The 23,590-nt window shown below is 48.6% G+C and overlaps 2 protein-coding genes across 4 annotated transcripts in view; both read right to left on the minus strand.

The window, feature by feature from the left end:
• Positions 1-12,231, minus strand: part of GPATCH2L (G-patch domain containing 2 like) — a 99,114-nt gene extending 86,883 nt beyond the window's left edge. For both annotated transcript variants that reach the window (XM_045014310.1, XM_045014312.1), the window contains exon 1: positions 12,084-12,231. The gene's annotated coding sequence lies outside the window, so the exon portion shown is untranslated. The remainder of the gene's footprint in view (positions 1-12,083) is intronic.
• A 2,828-nt stretch (positions 12,232-15,059) lies between these two features.
• IFT43 (intraflagellar transport 43) overlaps positions 15,060-23,590 on the minus strand; it is a 61,607-nt gene continuing 53,076 nt past the window's right edge. The window contains exons 7-10 of one of the 2 annotated variants that reach the window (XM_045013840.1): positions 20,441-20,513; positions 19,088-19,163; positions 17,258-17,320; positions 15,060-16,540 (exon numbers count right to left, since the gene is read on the minus strand). In XM_045013840.1, coding sequence (XP_044869775.1) covers positions 16,421-16,540; positions 17,258-17,320; positions 19,088-19,163; positions 20,441-20,513 — 332 coding nt within the window. In that variant the 3' untranslated portion in view covers positions 15,060-16,420. The remainder of the gene's footprint in view (positions 16,541-17,257; positions 17,321-19,087; positions 19,164-20,440; positions 20,514-23,590) is intronic. The other variant, XM_045013839.1, reaches the window with a different exon arrangement.

Here is a 23,590-nt window from a genome sequence, read left to right on the forward strand (position 1 = left end):
GGAGAGGGAGCAGGCCAAGGACAAGAGGCTGTTTCTGCATGAAGTCATTATGGTTTATCATCATGGCAAGTGAATATCAGTATTCAGGCAATGCATGAGCAGGGCACTGTGTTATTACTCTGAAGTGTGTATTGTACTGAGATTGTTAATTTTATTTTGTATATTTTACAAATGGTAAAAGCAGCATAGAGCCTGTGGTAGGCACTTGGTTAGAAGTCAAAATACATAAATACACTGCTACCTCGATATAACGCCACCCGATATAACACAAATTTGGATATAACACGGTAAAGCAGTACTCGGGGGAGGGGGGCAGGGCTGCACACTCCGGTGGATCAAAGCAAGTTCAATATAACACGGTTTCACCTATAATGCAGTAAGATTTTTTGGCTCCCAAGGACAGCGTTATATCAAGGTAGAAGTGTACATACACCAGCCTACACACCTGGATTTAGTTATTTTAGTAACTAGCTAATGTGATTAAGACAGTGGGACGGGGACTCGCAAGATTTGGGTTCAATTCCTGGCTTTGACAGTTTAACTGGATAAATCTGTGCATCAGTTCCTCCTCTGCACAATGGAAATAATCCTGATTTACCTCACAAAAGGTTGGGAGAATTTTAAGGCTCAAATTCTCTCTCACTGAAGGAAGTAAATAGTTCACCACCCTCACATAAAGCCATGTGCACACAGGCTGAAACACAACACCCAAAGAGCTCCATGTGCTTAACTTCCATTTGGTTATGGATCTCTGAGCACTTTTAAGGCTATTTAACTTGTACCCAATTCTTTGGGGATTTCCCAGTGTGGTTTTGTGGCAGCTTGCTGAGCAGGGTCATGATTACAACCCTACTTCATCCTGGAGCTGGGGCTAGAGCTACAACTCTTTGGTTTGTTAAAAGTGTCTCACTGTGGTTTATAATTCAAAAACCTGCATTCCCTAGTCATTTCAGTGCCAAAAACTGTCCTGAAGATTTTCCCTGGCTGGATCAGAATCAGGTTAGTTTTTTCGCTGAAGGACCAGGGTCATGAAAATAAGAGATCTGGCCAGTTATTAGGGCTTCAGCTTGGCTAGCTTTATCATTTCTAATCTTTCAAATATTTTGTTCAAGATTAAAAAATAGCCATTCACTACCTTTTATCCATGACCAAGTATAAACAAGCAGCTTCCTCCCTGTGGCTTCAGGTCAGGCCGGCAAGTGGCCCTTTGCCTCATTTTCTCTAAGTCCCCAGAACCCCATGAAAGCTCATCTTCTGGTTGATATAGTGCAGAAGTCCCACATCATAATCCCTATCAACCCAATACAAATAGTCCTTAAAAATAAATCACATATCATCTGGGTCTCATACTATGTCTTCACCACACCAACACTTTGTCAGTCATCCACTATCCTTCTGGCAGGACAGCCCCCACAGCCCTTCCCAGAGGGAAGGAATTCCCACAGCTTCTCTCCTGGGAGCATTCTTGCCAGGGAGCATCCCTCGGTCTCTTACAGCTCCCCTGGGTCCAGCTCTCCAGTGTGGAGATAGCAGCAGGTGAGCCCTTCCACTGTTTTCCCTTCCTTCAACCCTCTAGCCCTTAACTCCAGCTCCCCTGCTTAGAGCCAGCTGACAACTCCCATGCCTGCCTTCAGCCCTCTAGTTCTAGCTTAGGGACAGCTTGTTCTCCCAGGAACCATCCTCTGGCTGTAGTAGCTATCATCTCCAGCCCTTCCTGACTAGAACAGTCTGCTCTGACTCTCTGGAGTGCTCTCACTAGGCCTCTTATGGCTCCCCAGCTGCTGCCCTGCCCTCTTAATTGGCCCAACTAGGAGAAATTGGACTGGAACAGGAAAGCTGAATCCCATTTCATTTAATGGGCCAGCTATGCTGTTACACCAAGTACAAAAATTGCCTGGGTTTGGTACTCATTTCACAAGGCTGGGCTGAGGAGAAGGGGGGTGAGATTCTCTGTAAATAGCAGGAAAGTTCACATGGGAGCAAGGGCAGGCCTATCATAGCTCAGGATTAGAGTCTGTGATTTTTATGAAATCACACTTCTTCTGGGATCATCTAAAATGCACACAGGGGTTTGTATTACAGTGCTTCTCTTAGCAAATGTGTTTGTACGAACACATCCCAGCTGCAAACCTACGTCTATCACTAGTCCTCGGTTAAACTGCACACAAGTGACAGCAGGAACCAATCAACCCCTTTTGCTCTGCTAGTGCAGCTCTGAAATCCCAACACTTGAGCTAAAGGTGATCTCTGCTATATCTTTTGTGGAACTCCAGCCACAAGAGGAAGATATGGCCTTATGTATTTGAGCAGCTTCTGCCTTGCTCCATAGCAGAGGTCAGTGGTGTATATATGCACTAAATTCCACATTACAACTTGTGTGTCTGAAATTGATGTCATTTAAGCAGATCTGGAGACCAAAGAATTTGTATTATTTACCACAAATGCTGAATACTACCTCCTGTTATGGCCAAACCCCACCCTCTTCATTTCAGCACATTTTGCTATGTTACAGAATCCTTCTTAACATCATTTATGAGCTTCAGTCCCCACTCGTCACTTTACAGATTTATCCAAATACAGATTTGGTTTTATGGTTTTGCCCAAAGTGTATGATTTAGCACAGCAATCTCTCTCCAGGTCATACACACACCATCATTACAGTGACCCGGCAGTTGAGACAAAACAAATATTTTTACTCAAGTGAACTCCCATTTAGGGTAATGGCCACTTTAAGAGGCAGAAGGAATGTCAGTGCTGAAGTGTGTGACAGCTATTAAGTGACAGGGATGTAAGAGAGCCACCATGAAGGCTTTGGAAACCTGTAACTTGAATCTCTCAGTAACACTAGGGTACTGTAAACTCCAATCATTAGAAGTCCTGTACTAAAGGTCCTGGCTTCATTTCTGTTGACAACTCATGCTGGTGGGTAAATAGTCACACATCTGCAGGCTCCTGTGACTGTACTAAAATGGGATTCTCTTGCTCACACACATAGCCTAACCTCTCCTGGTGCCCATTATGATGTTCTGTATCTACAGGCTGTGCAAAATACTGTTCCTCACAGTAATTTGCCTCTTTGCCTGCTCCCTGCATATCAGAAGACATGATCAGTCCTATCTCGGAATGGGGAGGAAAGTGGGCTGACCAGATTTCTTTAATTAAAAAAAAAGGATCAGGTTTATTCCAGATAAGCAGGCAGGATTAAAATAGACAGAAAGAATAGACAAGGGGCAGCTGTCAGCACTCCAGCCAATCCAGAGCGATTATTAATAATGATAAGCAGGAGAAGAGGGATAATCAAGGGATAATGAAGTGGTCCTGAAAGTGACAGAAGATGGAGCCTGATAATGGGGCCTGTAGCGCTGTGTTCTTCCAACACTAGAGAGGTCTAATGCAGGACTGGCTGGCAGGGAAGTCAAGAAAAATCAGGGGACTAAGAGAAAGAAAGAGAGGGTTTCACCTCACACACTGACCTCAGTAGAGAAATTAATGGACTCAAGAGCTCTGAACTTCTGAGTCACATAGGGTTCATGAATGAATCAGAACATGACCACAAGTCACACAGCATGAAGGGTAGAGGCCTGCATCAGCATAAATGTCATACACCTAGAGGGGTGGATGGGTTGTCTGGAGAAGGGAGACTGGGGTTAGACGCTAGTTCCTGGTTTTGAGACACTGGTGGCATAACTCAAAGAGTAGGTGCTTTATTTATGGGGATGCTAGAATGCCTCTAGTGACACATATTCTACAATGATAGTATCTCTCTCTCCCTCATACCATGAGGGTGCTGATTAGAGATATACAGGGAGCTCCAGTCTTTAGATGACTGGCGGTCTCTTGTGGCTCTTTGCATTCACTTGAAGACTTGCCCTGGGATAAATCATCCATTTCTCCTTTGGCACTCTTCTCAGAGGTTGGTTTTAGCCAGGGGCTGCAGTGTTAATAAAAGAAAGGTGGAACTCTACTCCTGCCCAAGTTGTCACATACACTCCATTGGTGGCTTCTTCTCTGGCCTTTCTCCTCCCTCCTGGTATTCCAGTTTCCCCTTTCCCCAGAGCCTTCATTTAAGCTCTAGGGCATAACTGGGAGGAAGGGAAGAAAATTGAGAGGAAAAAAAGATTAGTTGTAAATATCAGGAAGCAATGAAAGAAGGGTCTGAGCATTGTGCTGAGCACTGGGCTGGGAGCCCAGAACTACTGGGTTCTGACACTGGCTCCTCCTCTGTATGCAAGACCCTTTCTTTCTGTGTACCTTACTTCCCTATCTGTAAAATGGGATAATGATACTGACCTAGGGGTGTTGTGAAGAGTAGTAAGTTAATGTTTGCAAGACCCTTTAAATAGCTAATCTCTGCTCCTTGCAGTCACTCCAGTTAATATCAGACCATTTGAACTCCAGCCATCCCAGTTCCTGTTTCAGAATCACTGTTCAATTCAGAACTTAAACACAAACCCACTCCCCAGCAATTACCCAATCAGTTTCCACTCAGGCCAAAATCATGGGAGAGTCATTCAGATCCCGTATTAAGGAGCTGGGATTCACCACATCACAAGAAACCACTTGTGTATCATGACTAGTGGGACTGAAGTTAGAGGATCTATGTTCCCTGGAGGGATTGTTATTGATGGCACACCAGTGGAACAAGAGGAGTTAGGCTGAAACAACTCATCCACATGGACAGAGCAGTGTACAGGATTTCCACTTGTTGAACGTAACCTGCATTCAGCTTCACTCTTCAGCAGGGTGGGAGCAATGGGATCTGTGAATTCTCTGAAGTGCAACAGCCTTACACACACTGGCTGCTACATGCAATTGTGGGGACTTGATAGACTCCCTGATTTGGGACAGGATAGTCTGCAGCACTTGGTATCACCACCTGCAAGAGCAGCTGCTCCAGGAAGGTGATCTCACATTAGACAGATGCTTACACGTGGGACGTGCAGTGGAAATCTCAAGAGAAAGTTTTAAGAGGCAGTGGCACAACAGAGCAGAGGAAAGTCTCAGAAAGATTCCATCAGACTTGTACAAGAGGCGCATGGCACATCAGACAGCAGTGACGACATGATCACTCTCTGCTGGAGTCTAAGAGCCTATCAGGTTCAAGCTGTTGGAACAGCAAAGGGACAGTACCAAGCTTCATTCATGCAACAATGTTAATAGGGATATGCCCTGTCTGATTTCAGCTGGATAATGGGGCCTCTTGTAATGGAATTGTACTTGATGGATCCTACCAGGGCGCAGCATACGAATTTTATAGCTGCAGTGCAAGAAGCAAAAGGGGGAGTCCCATGAACAAAGGAGATAATTTAAAAAATGTATGGGGATGTTTTCAAAGGGGATGGGTGCCTCAAAGGAAAACTGCAACTGGATGTAGGCCCCATAATGGAACTTGTGTGCTTACTACAAAGGAAAATTCCAGTGGCACTACATAATCCAGTATGCAAAGAGCTTGAACGTCTGCAGAGCAGGGGTTTCGTAGCACCTGTAGAGGCCAGTACAGCGTGGGTAGGAAGCATGGTGGTGGTAAAGAAGCCATCAGGCACATTACACATCTGTACACACCCAATGCCACTGAACCAGGCATTGAAAAGATGTCACTATCCACTGCCCACGTTAGATGACATCTTGCTAGAACCTTCCAAAGCCAGAATTTTAATGGTGTGTGATGTGAGGAATAGGTTTTCCATATAACCCTTGATAAAGAGTCCAGCATGTTGACAATCTTTGCAACACCATTTGGTCACCACAGATGGCTGTACATGCTGATGGGCATGAGCCCACCACCAGAGGGGTTCCAGAGAAGACCCACCCAAGTGCTGGAAGGACTGCCTGGGGTGAAAATAATTAAAGATAATATCTTCATTGTAGGTGAAGGAAGTAATGATACAGAAGCTGAATGAGAACATGAGAAAACTACAATCTCTTCTATAGCAATGCAGGACCAAGAACATAAACCTCAATCCAGAAAAAAATGACTTAAACAGCGTGAAGTGACATACACTGTATCTCTGTTCATAGCATAGGGACTGAAAGCAGATCCCAACAAGACCAAGGCAGTCAGAGAGAAGCCAGTTCCAGTGGATGTGAAAGGGGTACAGCACTTCATAAGAATGATACATTTTCTGTCCAAGTTCTGTCCACACCTGCCTATACGTCAGCTTACATGGCAGGATGTTGAATGGGATGGAGCAAGATCCCAACACTAAGCATTTGACGTGCTGAAACAAATAATAACTGTTGCCTCTGTCCTCAAGACTACCAGCCAGGATAACCACTGGCACTCCAGCATGATGCATCAGAGAAAACTAGGAGCAATTATTGCTTATACCAGTAGAGCCCTGTTAGAGACTGAACAGGAGTACACCCAAATAGAAAGAATGCTTCCGGACATGGTATTTGCAGTAGAGTGATTCCATCAGTACACCTAAAGACACCCAGTAATAGCACACTCAGACCATAAATCCTTAGAGCCAATCATGGCAAAGCCCCTTTTTAGTGCTCCAAAGCAATTGCAGAGCATGTTGATGCACCTCCATCATGGGGGGAGGGATAGCTCAGTGGTTTGAGCATTGGCTTGCTAAACCCAGGGTTATGAGCTCAATCCTTGAGGGGGCCATTTAAGGATCTGGGGCAAAATCAGTACTTGGTCCTGCTAGTGAAGGCAGGGGGCTGGACTCAATGACCCTTTGGGGTCTGTTCCAGTTCTATAGGATAGGTATATCTCCATATATTATTACCAGGTAGAGACCAGATATTGTCCAGGACAATTACTGGTGCTAGCTGACACCATGAGCCAGGCATATATACCCAGCATCAGCAAGTTGGAGGAAGGGGATCAGGACACTGAATCCATTAACATGCTGCACTATCTCCCAGTTACAACAGCAAAGCTGATGGAAATCAAAGAGACTAAGGAAAAAGACATCCAAGTACAGAGGAGTCAAGTGAATGATACTAGCAGGGTGGTAAGGATACAAAAGCCAAGTGCTAATAGGAGCAGAGCCATTTTCAAATTAAAGATGAGCTGAGTGTGCAGGATGGAATCATATTTCAAGGACAGAGAGCTGTTGTCCCCACCTCATTACATAAGGATGCCATGTGAAAAATACATGCCTCACACCTGGGCATTCACAGCTGTCTTAGATGGGCTCAAGGGTGTGTTTACTGGCCACTAAAGAATACACAACTGCACTCCTTGAGAGAAAGGTGTGATGCTGGGGTTATATGATAATTGCCAGCAGAAAGAGACACAGGTACCACATGAGCTGTCCACTCCAACCATGAGAAAAGGTGGGAGTGGAATTATTTTCCTTCAGTGAAAAGCAGTACTTGATCATTATGGACTATTACTCAAATTTTTGGAAAGTTGATCCCCTGTCTGATACAAAAAGTAAATGAGTGATTGGCAAACTGAAGGCCCACTTTGTGAGATATGGCATTCCAGGCACTGTATTCACCAACAACAGACCCCAATTTGCCTTGGAAGAATTCAAGGAATTTGCATGCAAATGGCAATTTGACCATCACACCTACTCCCCAGCATACCACAGAGTAATGGTAAGGTGGAATCAGCTGTGGAAACAGGTAAGACTGTTATACATGGCTTTTTCTTCTTTTTCTTCTTGTTAGCATTTTTGGCACACAGGAATACCTCATCACAGGGATGCCAGAACAATCCAGAGCAGGCACTGATGGTACAAAAGACTAAAACCCTGCTGCCGATGATGGGAAATCTATTCCAGCTGGAAGGATGGAGATGGCCCCAATCAGAGAAAGCAGGCACAAGTCAGCCATGGACCCACTGGCCCTGGAGACAGGCTCTTCTGTGAGGATCCAGCCTGTAGAGAGACACCCACAGAAATGGACTAAAGGAGTCATGAGGGGAGCAGTGGCACCCAGGTAATATGAGATGATGATGCAAGAAGGGCAAGTGATTCAAAGGAATAAGAGTCACAAGCCAGCAGACACAGCACTCAGAATGGAGAAACAGAGAACTATCCAATGCCTAACTTCACAGGGAGGCAGGAAGCTCCACAGAGAGACAGTTTGCCAGACTCGGAGACAGATAGCAGCGAGACAGAGGTAGGTCAGTGTCAGTTGAGTAGACCAAATGATCTCAAAGACTATGTAACCATCTGAGTCTCTGGTAAAGACAAGACTCCAACTTGGCTATGTACTAGCAACCTCTGGCCAAAGGGACATAGGGTGAGGGTCTGGGTGTCAACTATTTATTTTTAATGTTTATATTAAAATGTTTGTAAAATAGGAAAGAAATGTCATGATCAGTGGAACTGGAGTCACCAGGGCCCATACTTCCTGGAAGGACTGTTCTTGACACCAGCAGAACAGGGAACACAGCCTGCATGCAGCTTCATTCTGTGAATGAAACATGTGGGGCAGCTGTAGCTGGGATACCTGCCTTGTGGCCAGCCTGGCACAGCAGAGTTAGAGCCCCAGGGTGGAGACTTAGAGGCCAACACCTTGTGAGGAACACAAGTGAGTGGAGATGGCACATGCTGACTCTCAGGATGCTCTGGTTTCAGGGTAGGGCTAGCTGGGCAGAAGCAGCCAAAGCAGGGACTGCTACACTGGAGGAAGGAGTAAAATGGGGCCCAGCCAGGACCACCCCTCCCCCCAGCATCCTCCTGGACACAGAACCATGTAGGGGAAACTCCCCCACACACTCTGGGGGCAGTAGGACCCAGGTAGTGCCTCCCCCCTTCTGGGCTTGGGAGAAAACTGCAAAGAGGAGCCAACCAGAAACTGTAGTGGGTAGGGGGAGAAGCAGCCAAGGCAGGGACTTCCGGATATTTGGAGACCTGTCCACAGTTCGGAGTGGATTTTCTCTGCTCTGTGCTCATTGGCTCTTTGCCCCAACCCTCCCTTTCCCTGTCTGTTTCCCTCAGTCTGTTCACCTCTGGTTCATTCCATCCCTCCCCTTCCTGCCCCCCCCCCGGGCCTCTCCCTCTTGCCTCCCTTCCAGCTTACCCACTCTTATATAACCCCCTTCCCCAAATACAAACATTGTGGAACGAACATGCCATGTTTTGCCATCCTATAGTTCGCTCTCCTTGTGTTCTGCTCCTTCCCCCACCTGCAGTCTGTCTTGTCTATTTAGAGTTTTAGCTCTTCAGGGCTCCATGTTTGTGCAGCGCCTAGCACAATGAGACCCCATTCTTGGTTGGCTCTTAAGTTCCCCAACAAACATGTTAAATAAAACAATAATAAGGGAGGGAAGGTAGAAATTACTGTGAAATAACCTCCACTTTGCCCCATCCCCAGGCCACTAGACCCACCAAATGCTACTGGCATTCTCCTCAGCAGAAGCTACTCCTAGCAACACTCCCAGCCTGGTGGAAAGATGTCCTGTTTTCCATATGTCTGTACAAAGGGGTAAAATGGCATGACCCAAGAAGGAGAAGCCGATGTAGAGATGGTTTTCAGGTCATGGCCAGAAACAGCAGACAGGTAGCCTCACAGCCTGAACCCCTCATTCCAAGGAAGGCACAGTCCAACAGAGTAGAGTGCATACAGAGACACATGCCCAATACAGTCCAGCAATACTTTCTGGAATCAATGAGTTGCACCCATTTAAGCCAGGGCTGGATAGGGCCCTTGGGCCCCAGTGTATCTTATGGGGGAAGAGGAAGCAAGATGGGAAGGATAGAATTGCTTTGAGGGAACCAATTTTCAGAGAAGGAAAAGGCTGGATTTAGGCAGCATATGTAGTGCTGAGACACACTCAGGCATCTCCATGCTCTGTTTTCCCAAGGAGCAAACACAGTAGGAGTGCAGGGGAGAGACTCCCTGGGGGCCCCCCCTGGGTTGGTGGAAGGAAACAGCTCCTAGCTGCAAACCTGTCCTCTTGTTGGGGAGATATTCAACGGTGGTGACAAATGAGGGAGGTGGGGCAAGAAGCCACAGAATCTGATGTCTACCAGCAGTGCAGGCAAGAGAGCTGAGGGACTTGTTCTGTGGGAGTCCAGGGGGTTGGACTTGTTTGGGGAGAGCTTCCTTTCTTATTTTAACGCTATTTTTCCCCTGGAGCATTTTAATCTCCTTCAGGGAGGGAAATACTCAACCCCGCTCCCTGTAACATACTCACCCACCTCTCACAGAATACATGCTGTGCTGTATGGTACCATGCAACTCAGTGAGAGTGGAAGTGCCTCCCTCTCTCATAGGCAGTCATTGTGCAGGAGGTGAATACAGGCCTGAGTGAGGACGAGGGAATAGTGGGGGAATGCTGAGCTTTGGCTCTTACTCCCTCTTTCTGTGATCCCACCACTCCAGGTCACTGCAGCAGATGCTTAGAGCATATGTGATGAATTAATTCCGCTTTCCCTGAGACACTCCAGCGACAGGAACAGCAGTACCTTTCCAACTGATTAACATAGCAGCTTTCCCCTTCCTCCCGCCGTCACTTTGTCTCATTTAATAAAGCAGCTGGGCAGAGTCCCTTTAAGAGGCTCCTAGCTGGCAAATAGACTTCTGTATGAAAAGTTTCTGGGTAATCTACTTTAATGCCTAATTTTCAGCTTTAATTATCAAGGTTATTTATTTTATGGCACCGCATGTGTGGTCTCTACCACCAGGTCCTCCTCAATGACAAATTATAATCTATTCAAATGGCCAATTTCCACCTACAAATATTGTACCTGCTACTGTTACAAGTGACACCTAAGATCCCTAGAAGTGGAAGAAATTACAATTCAGTTTTTCTTGTGCATTTGAATCACTTTGTCTACAGTCAGTCTCACCATTTCCTCTGTATAGTCTATTGGATTCTGATCCTGCAACTGGATATGTGTGGATAGATCCTTACACCTGGGCAGACTCCCAGTAAAACCAGGTAGAATGAGGCACCAATAACTGGCTCAGTATGTTAACCTAGCTCTTTATGATACACTTTGACAGCTGTTCAGCTCTTCTCCAGTCAAGCAGAAAAGAACAAGTAGTGATCAGGACACCAGCCGTGTCAGACCACTGCATTAGAACTGTAATCTCTAGGGTCAAATAAGGGACTGGGACTCAACACTTCTGGATTCAATTCTCAGCTCTGAGAGGGTGTGCAGTCTCCATCTCAGAGCTAGGGACCCTGGGTTCTAATCCCAATTTTGCCACTGTGTCATTGTGTGACCTTGGGCACATCATTTCTCCTTTCCGTGCCTCAGTTTCTTCATTTGTAAAATGGGGATAGGAATACTGTCCTACCTCCTGAGAAAGTTGGGCAACTGTATTCATCCATGTGCATGAAGTTGTTGAGTTCCTTGGAGGGAAGCTGCTAGAAGAATGCAGAGAACTATTATTGCTCTATTCTACCAGGACAACTGCAGTGTCCTCAGTTAAGTATCAATCCATGGCACTGATTCTATCTCACTGGTGTAGGTTGGGCCGATGCTTCTGAGAAGTGGCCTCAACCCTAGTGGAAATAGAAATCACCTGGGGCTGAACTATGGTGTCACCCAGATCAGTTACAAAGTACATTTTGCTCCGGACTTTTCAACACGGGTAGATACTTTCCACAGAGCGTTTTACAAATCAGAGCTCACAATGAAGCTCTGTCCCAGCCAGCATACCTGGGTACATTCCAGTCCAGCCAAGAACTGGCCAGCCCTGGCCTGCAAACACACTGCATTGTTTCCACTTGTCTAATACAGTAATGAGCAGTTTATCCTATGACAGCACCGCCCCTGTGAAAGGAGAAACAGCAGTTCTCAGTCACATTTCAGGTGTTGCAATGCAACCAAAATAGGATTGTGAAAGACATGAACAACATGCTGACTGAAGGACTGCGGTCAGACAATCCCCGCTCCCTGTCCCAACTCTGGAAGGGAATCAGAGGGGTATGAAAACAGGGCTCAATCTATTTGGCTCACTGAAGAAAGGTAGAAGGACAACTTGATCACAGCCTATACTGTATAAATATCTAAACCAGGGAGAGGATATTGGACATGCTTTTACTCAGACAGACAAAGGCATAACAAGACCCAATGGTCGGAGGTTGAAGCTAGAAAAATTCAAACGTGAAATGAAGCAAAAATTAGTAACACTGTGGATAATTAACCATTGGAATAACTTACCTAAGGATGTGGTAGGTTCTCCAACACAAGGAGTCTTTGTACATTGTACAAGACATGCTCTAGCTCAACCACCCATCACTGGGCTCCAGCAGGCCTGTATTACACAGGCGGTCAATGATCACGGTTGTCTCTTCTTGCCTTGAGAGATGTGAATCTATGACTTTTCAAACATGCTGTACAGTAAAACTGTACCCAGCTATCCAGAACTCCTATGGGCCAGTCAGCAGCCAGGGACTAGCCGGGGCATAGGATGGCCCTGGCCACACCCCTCTAACTCCAGAATGCCTGTGTTAGAGGCTCTGGTGAGGGGGCAGACAGCTCTGTACCTCCCAGGGAGGCTCCCTCTCCTGAGGGAATTCCTCAGGGCCAACTTCAGGCTGGTGCACACAGCTCTGCTGGCATAAAGTGGCCACAGCACACTTCTGAATTCTCCACTCTGCCTCCAAACCTCTCTCTGCTCCCTTCCCGTAAACCCCTTCATTCTTTCCCTTCACACGCTCCTCCCTCCCCTTCTTTCCTACCTCTCCCGTGAGACCCTCCCTGTCCTCCAAACTCCCATCTCTCTCCCACTTGACCCTCCTCCCATCCCTGGCTTTCCCACCTGGCCTCCAAACTTCCCCCACCTCGCTTCTGGCCTGCCTTTCCCTTCTCCAGGCTCTCTCCAGCTGCCCTCATCCCCAGCCCAGTCCTGCCTCACTCTCTCCCTGACCCAGGTAACCCAGTCTCCCCGGACCCTCTCCAGACCCTTCAGAAACTCCCCCCTCAAAGACTCCCTTCCTCTAACCTTCTTTGAAATGCCCTGAGTCTCCTCCGCATCCCCTCCTCCCCCCTTCCAGAGGGGCCTTTTCTTTTCCTGCTGTTCCCAAACCTCCTTACCCAGACCACCCATTCTCCCCTCCAGAGCCCCCCAATGCTTCCTCCCAAGGTCCCCCTTTAGCCAGTGTCTACCCAGCTCCTCTCCTCCCCACCTGAAATTTCTCAGGCCTGGCTCATCTCTGGAGGCCTGTCAGCGCCTCACAGCCCAGCTGGGCTCCCCCTTTTTATGGTCTGAGTTGAACTGGCAGGCAGGATGCTGCCAGCCCAGAAAGAGCAAAGCAACCTCAAGGCAAGATTTGTCTGCACCGCCGCCCTCACTGAGTACTAGAGGCTGAACATTATGAGGAAAAAACACAGCACTGGCTCTCCCACCCGGCCTTCAGCCTGGGAGGGAGATGTGCCTTCCCCCACACCTAAAATGAGGCCTGCACCAAGTGAGCGCAGGGTCCATATTACACAGGAACAACATAGTCAGCAAAATGAAAGGCTTGTCCTGAGTCACTCAACATGGGAACCACACGAGGGATGCGGCTTTGGGTGCAACTTTCTGTCTCTCACTCTGAAGTCAGGAGAGTGCCCCCCTGTGGTGGGAGGGAGCAAGAGCGGGAAAAACCTCTTTACCAAGCAACCCAGACCTGTGCCTGCTGGGCAGTTGCTTCAAGCCCTTGCATATGGCAGAAGCACAAAATCCCCAGAAATCCTTGCGGGTCCTTGTGATGTTGGTGCCTCCCCCCAAAGCATAATACCCTAATATTGCAGGCCTAGCTTCACCCCACGCAACCACGTAATTCAGATTCACAGTTCTTCCTGCCTATGTGCCCTAGTCTTGGGGCAATTTTAGCTACTCCAACCATCACAAACTGTGGAGTAGTTTTGTGATGTGGACAACAAACTGCTAGGAGGAGAGACCCAGAGTTCTTTCTGACAGTGTCTGAAGATCTGAGGCCCAGTCTTCCAGCTGTGGAAGGTATCAGCACCACAGCATGTCCACTCCCTTGCAGTGCTTGTTCTCCCCTCCCCCCTTTCATCATTTTTCTCTTTCAATTTGGGTTGTTTTTGTGCAATAGCAGTTTAGGGTTGGAGACACAGGGGGACAACTTAGGGGAGTACAGCAGCCTGCATGTTGCAGAGACACATGCCTCCATGGAGGGCACTGGGAGGCCTGCGTTGAGTCCATTCTGGAGGCTACAGAACCTTCCCCTTTCATTCCCAGGGCTGAGGTATAGATACATGTCCTTCAGGTTTCAGAGATGCTGGGATCCAGGGTTGGCAGATAGCAGCAGTGGGCTATCAGCTCACCAGAGGAGTGGTGTACACTAGAGTCTGATCTTACATGGACAGGAGAGAGGATCCCAACACCAGTAAGTCCTACAGCTTATAATTAAAAGGAAAGAAACTCTTCTCTGTGTGTAGATCTCTGGGGGAGGGAGGCAGGTCTTCCCCCTTCACCTTCCAAGGTGTATATCTGGTCTTCCGAGCTGCTTTGTTTTGCTGAATTTTAATGCAAAGTTTTCCAGTGGGATGTGGGAAGCACCCTGTGTTCTCTCTGGCCAATGAGCCTGTGTGGACCTCATTGAAAGACAGAGAGAGAAGGTGGTACAGCTGGGAAGTCTCGGTGAGGAACAGCTCATATAAAACAGGCTTCTCCACTCCAGCAAAGAGTTTGGCCTCATCCTCCAAACATTTGCCTGTTGTGTGCATATAGGCACTCCCAATCTCCCTTCCTTCCCCTACCCCAATTTCTCAGTGATTTGGGGGACTTCTTGATTAAAAAATTAACATCTCCCTGAGTTTGAGTGAGTCTGTGAGAGGGGGCAAGGGCACTGCTCATCTTCACAACCATAAGCAGCTCTCTTTTCTACTCACTGTTGCTTTCACAGTAAGGTCACCTGTGTTGCCCATGGTCAAAAGCCCAGAGATTCTGGAAGCTGGCCTCAAAGCCTGAGGGTGGGTGGATATTGCAGTTGTGTGTGTGCCAGCAGTGCAAGGGGAGCAATTTCTATGTAGGTGAATACTTCAGTCTTCTAAAGCCCAGTGGCTCCTCTACTCACTGGAATCATCATCAGGATGTGTATGGGGGTCTCTCCAATTACGCACATGAAGAGTTTTGCAGCCCCAAGGTTTCTGAGGATCCATTTTATTGCAACCACCACAGAGAACTGGAAAAAGACACTTTGCCCAGCGAAGCATTTATCCCAGCTTCGTTTTTCAGGAATCAGCCATTCTGCTGTTCCCACCCCAAGCCCATGGTGCAGTAGCATCATTGTCCAAGACGATACCATGTCCTTCACCCCTAAGGCCATGGTGCAGGGATCAATCCTGCTCCTCTTTTGCCTTCAGCATCATCTCTCAATGGGCCCTGGTATTATGATTTAGCTTGTGCTGCATTCAGAGGGGTAACTGGACCTGTTGTGCTCTTAGCACAGCAGTAAGAACAGAGCACAATGAAGATATACTAACCAAGCACAAAGCCTAACAAAGCCAGCAGCATCGTCCTCCCCCAGCCATCTGCACCCACACCGAAGAGTGTTTACACTTGCTCCACATGGGAGAGATCACAGTCAAAAGCTCCAGCAGCACAAAGCTCTAGAGGGTAACTAGATCCCTGCAAACAATGACCACTGATATTATAGGGGTGGATGCATTAAAAATAGCTAAATGGATTTTTCTAGGTAGCAATGAAAGAGGGATGCCAGGTACTAAAGAAACCCCGAGCAGGGTGTAAGTGCCAGGACTGCTGCTGTGATACATTCACATGTGTGGTATAAACAGCATTTTCTTTACAAGCTACCTATCACCTTAAACCATCTCAGCTTGGGCTATGCATTCCTCTGTGTTGACAAGCTAAGCAGGGTTAGCTTTGGGAGACCACAGGGGAAAAAAGCAGGTGCTGCAAGAAGTAATGCTGACAGTTTAGTAGGTGGTTCTCTTCCCTCTGACTCAAAGAGCTATTATTCCAAGCACAGGGCTATAGGACAGTGGGTTGCTGGAGGTATTACCTCTGGATGGGATAGAAAACTGCGGTCTGGACCACTTGTGGCATCTGTTGTGAGAGAAGGATGGTAACCTCAGTGTCCTGGGCAAATTCAACCTAAACTCCCTTTGCAGCCTCAATAGGAAGCCATGTTCTTCTTCATTTCCTGTCCTACCCTGTTGTGCAGTGTGGCTGTTAAACAGCTGCCATGTTTCCACCCCAGAACTGGGTGCACTGCAGCAGCAGCGGACAAGATCCCTGCAGTAACCTGTAAAACATCTTGGGATGAAGAGCTAGTGAAATGGAAGCGATTGTTTAAACAAATACTTTTTTGTATTTGAAATTATTCAGTGTGGCATTTTGAGAACAAATAAATATCCTTGTTACAAAATAGGAAAGTGGGCTTCACTCCCAGGTATCGTGTTCCAACCTCCTTTACTTTCAGATCTGGAATATTTTCTCAAATACAAGAGTTGATTTAAAAAGCACTAGTTGTTTTTGGTTTTATTTGCAGCTGTCTGAGCCTGTGTGCTGAGCTGGCTAGAGCTCAGATATTCTTGGGCTGACCCAAGGGCTCATCTCTCTCTGACTGTCCCACGTCCCATTCAGTCACGAGTTCTGAAGACACCTCCATGTAGAGATGGTCCCAGTCCCAGCAGACATCCTCCTACCACGAGGAAAGAAAGAAAAATACTGAATTGCTACAGGTCTCTGAATGCTACTAAATGGCCAGGCGAGCAGCCCTAGAGAGAAGCTGTAACAGGCTCAGAGAGCTACCACTCTGTGCACAGAGGGGGAATTAGGGCAGGGCCCTAGATTCCATTAGGAGCACTAGAAATCCCAAGAAAAAGGCAGTTTGAATCCCTGCCACAATTTATAGATTTTGACAGATCGAGTTGTGTTTTTAAAATTCACCAAAATAGCAAGTTATAGATTGAACCAGGCACAGTGCAGGGAGGATCTGTGAAATCTCCACCCCTACACAACTCTGCCAATTCAGCTCTGTCCTAACCTGCAGAAACTCCCCTGTCTGCCTTTGCCCCTCAATGGAGCTGGAGGTGGCTCTTAGAGGCAGAATTCATTAGAACGGTGCGTGTGTCAGGAGCCCCAGTCCCCGGTCAGAGACAGTTCCCAATAATTCCTTTGCAAGGGAGGGCCCAGTTGGAAGCAGCGCCACAAGCTCTGGTACCCTAAATGTATCACATTCTGGGCCCCAAAAGCCTCTGAAATCCAAATCCCTTCAGACTTTATCCAACTGAGACAAGTCTATCCCGTTCCCCGTCCCCTCCGTTAATAAGGCCATGGGTATCATGTACAGCCTGACTGAGGGACTTGCAGGTCCATGCGAGCAGCTCTACTAGTTTCTGCCTCAGGACAGGCTCACCTCTCGTACTTCCTGTTCTGGGGCCAGAACCTTGGTGAGAAGCTTCAGGTCAATCTCTCCATCCTGTGAACACAAAGCAGGTCACAGACGTACTCCAACAGACCAGGCACAGAGAAAAGGCACCCCACCCCTTAGCCAGGAACAGGATGTTGCTGGTGACACAGCTGCATTCTTGCCTCTTTGGGGACCAATGGCTTCTTATGGGACAGGATTAGCAGGTGGTGACTGGATGTGGGCAGCTCAGAGGGAGGGGAAGGAGTACGTGAGAGTTGCAACACTCACAGTGCAATCGCAACTGCTGTGATTTCTGGCTGAATTGGGGGTGCAGGAATTTTACTTGGGCCATGGCTACACTTGCAAATTTGCAGCGCTGCAGCAGGGTGTGAAAACACACCCTCTCCACGCTGCAAATTGCGGCGCTGCAAAGCACCAGTGTGGTCAAAGCCCCAGCGCTGGGAGCGCGGCTCCCAGCGCTGTACGTTATTCCCCACAGGGAGGTGGAGTACGGACAGCGCTGGGAGAGCTCTCTCCCAGCACTGGCACTTTGACTACACTTAGCGCTTCAAAGCGCTGCCGCGGCAGCGCTTTGAAGTGCTTCCGCCTCTATAGGGAGCTGGCCTGCAGCCATCCCATAGAAGCTGCCTGCACCTCCCTGGGATCCCGTGAGCTCTGAGTGGGGCAGAGCCCAGAAAAAAAAAACCTACCTACCTCCCACCACCCTCCACTGCAGCCCAGGAGAGTTAAATTAAATTAAGAGTCTGGGGAAGCTCCCTCTGCTGCTGACTGGAGACAGGTGCCAGCTACAGGCGCCAGCCAGGGGAGGCTGCTGGGACACAGGGAAGGGGCTGTGTGAACCAGTGAGTGTAGATGGAGGGGACGAGAAGGGAGTATTGCCCAGCAGATGCACAAGGGAGTCAGGGCTTGCACTTCTGTGTGTACACATTTTGCATCTGTGTCACACAAACAGTGTGGGGCAAGAAGTGGGAGCTCAAAAACCAGCAGCCAGACCAAAACCAATGTCAATTAAAAAAAATCATGATTTTGGGGTTCTGACTCATGATTTTGAATTCTTAGGGTTGGCAATATGGCAGTCCCCAAGGAGACAGGAAATCATGGCCTGTCACCATTTGGGTTTGTGCCTCTCAGGAACAGCTTTGGAAACTTCCTTCCTGCTTGAAAATGGCTCTTTGGGCTACAGCAGCATGAAGAACTCCTATACCCAGAGCCAGCAGCCCAGACACCGGGGAGAAAGGGTTGCATGTGCCTCAGGCACCACAAGAAAGGGCAGCACCATGGATGACCCTGGCTGAGGGAGAAGGAGCAGTGCTGGATGCCAGGGGAAAGAGCAGTGCTGTGTGTGTCCCAGGACCAGGGAAAGGGGCAGAGCATGGTAAAACATGGGTAGGAAATGTGTTCTAGGAATATATGTAGTGTTGCTGGAGCCGTGTTGGTCGCAGGATGTTAGAGAGACAAGGTGGGTGAAGCAATATCTTTTATTGGACCAACAGAAAACTTGAGGGAAAACTCAAGAATGTTCTATGTAAATAAATGGCCATTGGAATAAGATTTCCAAGTGGATGCCAAGCAACGGTGCCAGGGAGACTTTTATATCCAGTGTCAGAGGCCCCACCAGAGCAATGGGCACTGTTGACTTAGTGTTCCCATATACATTCGGGCCCCATAACAAATGAGGAACAAGTCCTTGAAACGTTGGGGAGACAGGGGTTGTGTTAGGTATCAGCTGGACCCAAGTATCTGTTTTTCTGGAGGACGACATGAGGGAGGTGCAGAGGGGGTTATGCTGGCCACTACATAAGGGCACCCACTCACCAGGGTTTGGAAGGCAGCATACTTCATGAGGTCATTGTCCAGGTCACGGAACGTCAGCACTCTGTTCACCTGGATACTGCAAGAGGGAGGGGCAAGAAACAAAACTAGCTAAGTGTGGGAACAGCTCATGCTTCTCTAGGGAGCAGTGGCACATGAATGGGAGTCTGGGAGCATCCAGCTTGAGTGTCCATGTGTCCAAGAGAAAAGAAATACATGGGTGGAGAGGAATCTGGGCACAAGCCTCTTGAGTGCTGTTTCTATACCAGATAGAACAATGATTTAGACATGGAATATTATTTAATGTACCATGAATGTGAGGGAAGCCCCAAAACCTACCATCCTGTAAGCAGTAGAAGCTGTATTTGTAGGAAGCCTAACAGCAAAAATTGGAGAAAAGCTGTCTGATTGTTCCACCTCCTGGCTCCTAACCAGTCCTACCATGCAGCTTCCAGCATACTGGGGTCTCTGAGTTTTCATGGCTGCTTTAAAGTCATAGTTATGGGAGAAAGCTAGTAACATATCCAAAGACTCCATGGATGTTCAGAGAACTGATAGGATCATATCATGATAGAAAACAATGAAGTAAAATCTGATTGAGAAACAAAGTGACTTTTAGTCAAACTGTTAAAAGAGTTTTTAATTTGTTTTTGATAACAGCTATTTAATCTCAATGCCCAATAAACATTTGGGAGAAAAGACATTTTTGTTCAGGATTCAGGCACCCTTTCTCTACAGTTAAGGGCCACAAAAGCTCCCAATCCATATGATCCAAGAACTCACTCCAGCAAAACAGGAAAGAGCAGACTTGCCCTTCCCTGATAATTCTAAGATTAACCATTTTTTTTTCATTTTATTTTTCCCTTTGCTAGTCACCTTTGAGATATATCCAGAACTAGTTTGACTAGCACTTTTAACCAATAGGATTTGCACTATACAAATTAACTAGGCACTTGAATGAGGCAGACATCATCTGGGGGTAAACAATTTATGATCATGTAAGTAAAGAGTGTGCAATCAAAAAGGCAGTGTTAATGTTGCACAGGCAACCTTAAATTGGTCATTTCCTAATTTTTGAAGGTTTCACTTTGCAAGCTCAATCATGTTCTTTTTGTATGTATATAGAATATGCTGTAATTACTTTCTCTTTGTATTTGGAAACAACACAATGGAACCTTACTATCCTGGAGACTCACTATCATAATGCATGGCATCAAATCTTACTGAATGGGACAACCACTGATCTCTGCAGAATACAAGGTAATGCAGGATTTAATTTCAGCAGCCATTTCTCACCGCTGATCCGCAGCAGTGGGCAGTGACTCTAGACTTGTGATCATGTGGCTGTGCTGTTACCTGGGTGGAGCTGCCACTTGCATGGCGAGATCTTCTTCCTGTACTTCCTCCAAGTCCGGGATCACTGGAATATCTGCAACAGGAAGAGGCAGAAGCAGCATGAAGATGACGGAATACTGAGCTTTCCTCCCACTTGGGAGAGAGAGAAGTCAGAAGTCCCACCCTCTCATGCTACGCGGAGTGTGAATGCATTCACAGCCCTCATGACAGGAAAACAATGGCAGGTTATTTGCAATGATTAAAAAAGTGTATAGTTTAATAATAAAACAAGCCAATAAAACTTTGAAACCTGGAGGCAAAATAAATCCAAAGAGGGAAGCAAATTTGTGCTGCATTAGGACTTGCTCAACAGTCATGGATTCTCCATTTGGAATAACCTTGAACCTTATGAGGTTTGAATCCTGGTTAGCTGCTGCAAGCCTCAAACATGGAGCTGCTGCATGCTTGCTATCATCCCATAAACAGGGCAAGAATTCCCTTCACACAAGAATCACTATTTGTCCAACTCAGGTTCACATTTTATTGAGATGAAAAATATCAGATTTCCCTCGGAAAACTGTCATTTAAATTAAGGGGGAAAATGTTTAATGAAGCCCCAAATGCCAAAAATAAAGAAGTTTCACAGTGGATTCTCCCTCCCAAAGGGCACGATTCTCTGGATTCAGAGTAGCAGCCATGTTAGTCTGTATCCGCAAAAAGAATAGGAGTACTTGTGGCACCTTAAAGACTAACAAATTTATTTTAGCATGAGCTTTCGTGAGCTACAGCTCACTTCTTCGGATGCATAGAATGGAACACACAGACAGGAGATTTTTATACATACAGAGAACATGAAAAGGTGGAAGTATGCATAACAACAGATTCTCTGGATGTGTCTCACGCTGCAGCAGCAAATCTCGTTCTGATCCCTGGAGCTTGACTTTTCTGGCATTTGTCCCCTTCTCTCTCAGAAGCAATTAATTCTTCATCTGTACCCACTTTCAGGCTCTTCCCATGGGTTTCTCTGTCCTTCTCTTGAGTATTTTCGGTACCCTCTCTCCCCAGATCCCATCTCCCATTTGCAAAGGAGGATGGTCAGCATGTTGGATGCAGTCTCTCTATTTCATCAGGAGGGGCTCTCCCACCCAGCAACGGCAAGGATATGACAGTGAAGCCACAGGTGGACAAAGTTTTGTTTGGTTGTAGCCCAGGATGCCAGTGACTATGGTGCATCCTGCTGCAGGTCCAGCAATGAGATGCACTCCCCAGTCAGGTAGAGAGATGCGCTCAGCCCAAAATAATTTGAATAGAAAGCAAAGCATACCAGAGTTGCCAGATGCCTAGCCAACAGTAGTGAGTTATGGGCCGTCAGTAGGTTTAGCCTTGTACCAGACCCTTCCTGCTCTGAGGAGCCCACAATCCAGACAAGTCTGAACCTCACTGAAGTGCTCCAGCACTGACCACACCGAGACTGCACTGCTGGAGGTGAAATGGGGGAGGGGCCAGAAGAGCAGAGGAGATCAGGTTGAAGAGCATGGAAAACTTCCTGTTGCAGATATTCCACTGCAGTGTTCACCTAGCTTTATATAAACTCAGGTAGGAAATAATCCCAAGGTGACCTGGCAGACACACTGAGTTGGAACCAGGGGCGGCTCTAGGCACCAGCAAAACAAGCAGGTGCTTGAGGCGACAAATTACCAGGGGCGGCATAATGCTGAGGCCCCAGCTCCAACCTGAGGCAGTGTCCTCGACTGGATCCTGACCGCCCTTTGTTCTCTAACCAGGTGCCGCCGGGGCTATGCGGCAGGGCAGGGCAGGGGGAGCTGGCTCAGTGGGGAGTGTGTCCCTGCCACTTTCCCACGGGCAGCAGCCAGGCCCCCTCAGGCAGGAGCTGGTAGCGCAGCCCTGCCCCAGTTGCGGAGCGCAGGGGGTGGTGGCGGAACATGGCGGCCGGGAGGGACGCTCCTCCAGCGCCAGCTGTGGGCTTCTCCTCGGCTTGTCCCTGCCTCTGCCTCCTCCTCCCACTCCCCCCTGCGCTGCCTCCTGCCAGGGGAGGGGACCGGCAGCCCAGGCTGAGCCGAACTCGTGCCGCTGCGCAGGCCGAGCCCGTGGCCAACTCACACGGGTCCCAGGGAGCGGGAGGCCTGGACATGCTGCCCTGCGATCACCAGCCACCAGCTGCTCTGCCCCGGGCCCCGGCAGCCGAACCCCGCAGCCGCCCCAGCTCGCTCTGCGTGAGAGCTACAGGCAGTGCCCCCCGCCCAGTTGGCTCTGTCCCCAGCCATGCTGCGGGGTGACCGTCCGGGACACTGGGGTGTTGCTGAGGCTGCCCCAAGCGAGGCTCCCTGGGGTCCACTGCCCCTCCAGCCATGGGGGCCCTAGGCCAGGATGGGAGCCAGGCCGCAGCCCTGTTCTCAGAGCCTCCTCCCCTCCCCGCGCTGCATAGCAAGATGTGGGACCGTAGGCAGGGCTGCTACGGCCATTTCAGACTGGGATTGGCGCCGGGGGAGCAGAGGTTACTGTGCCCTGGCTGGAGGGACCGGGCAGCCCCCTCCAACGCCCGCTGCTTGCTCCTGCCGGCACAGGGCTGCGACACCCAGCTCCGGAGGGCAGCGCCACGGCCCCCGTGTGCTTCACAGGGAAGGAGAGACAGGAAGCAGAGCTGTTTGGTGTCTCCCACGCAGATCCAGGCCCCTCTGGCTACTCAGCAGCAACAGCCAGGCTGGGTAGCCCATTGGCAGTGTGACTTGATCCGACCCGTACGGACCACATGAGCTCTGGGGTTGGTGCTGATGTCCTGCCTATGCCCAGCAGCGGCTCTAGGCACAAGCGCTCCAAGCGCGTGCCTGGGGCAGCAAGCCGCGGAGGGCGCCCTGCCGGTCCCTGCGAGGGCGGCAGTCAGGCAGCCTTCGGCGGCTTGCCTGGGGGAGGTCTGCCGGTCCCGCGGTTTCGGCAGCAATTTGGCGGTGGGTACGCTGAAGCCACGGAACTAGCGGACCTCCCGCAGGCATGCCACCAAATCCGTGGAACCGGGGAGCTCCTGCAGGCAAGCCACCGAAGGCGGCCTGCCTGCCGTGCTTGGGGCAGCAAAAAAGCTAGAGACGCCCTGTAGTGAGGCGGCCTGGCTCCCGACGGCCCCTGAGAGGGAGGAACCGGAACAGCCACCTCAGT

The sequence above is a fragment of the Mauremys mutica genome, chromosome 4 (genome assembly GCF_020497125.1).
Source record: "Mauremys mutica isolate MM-2020 ecotype Southern chromosome 4, ASM2049712v1, whole genome shotgun sequence".
Taxonomy (NCBI): domain Eukaryota; kingdom Metazoa; phylum Chordata; order Testudines; family Geoemydidae; genus Mauremys; species Mauremys mutica.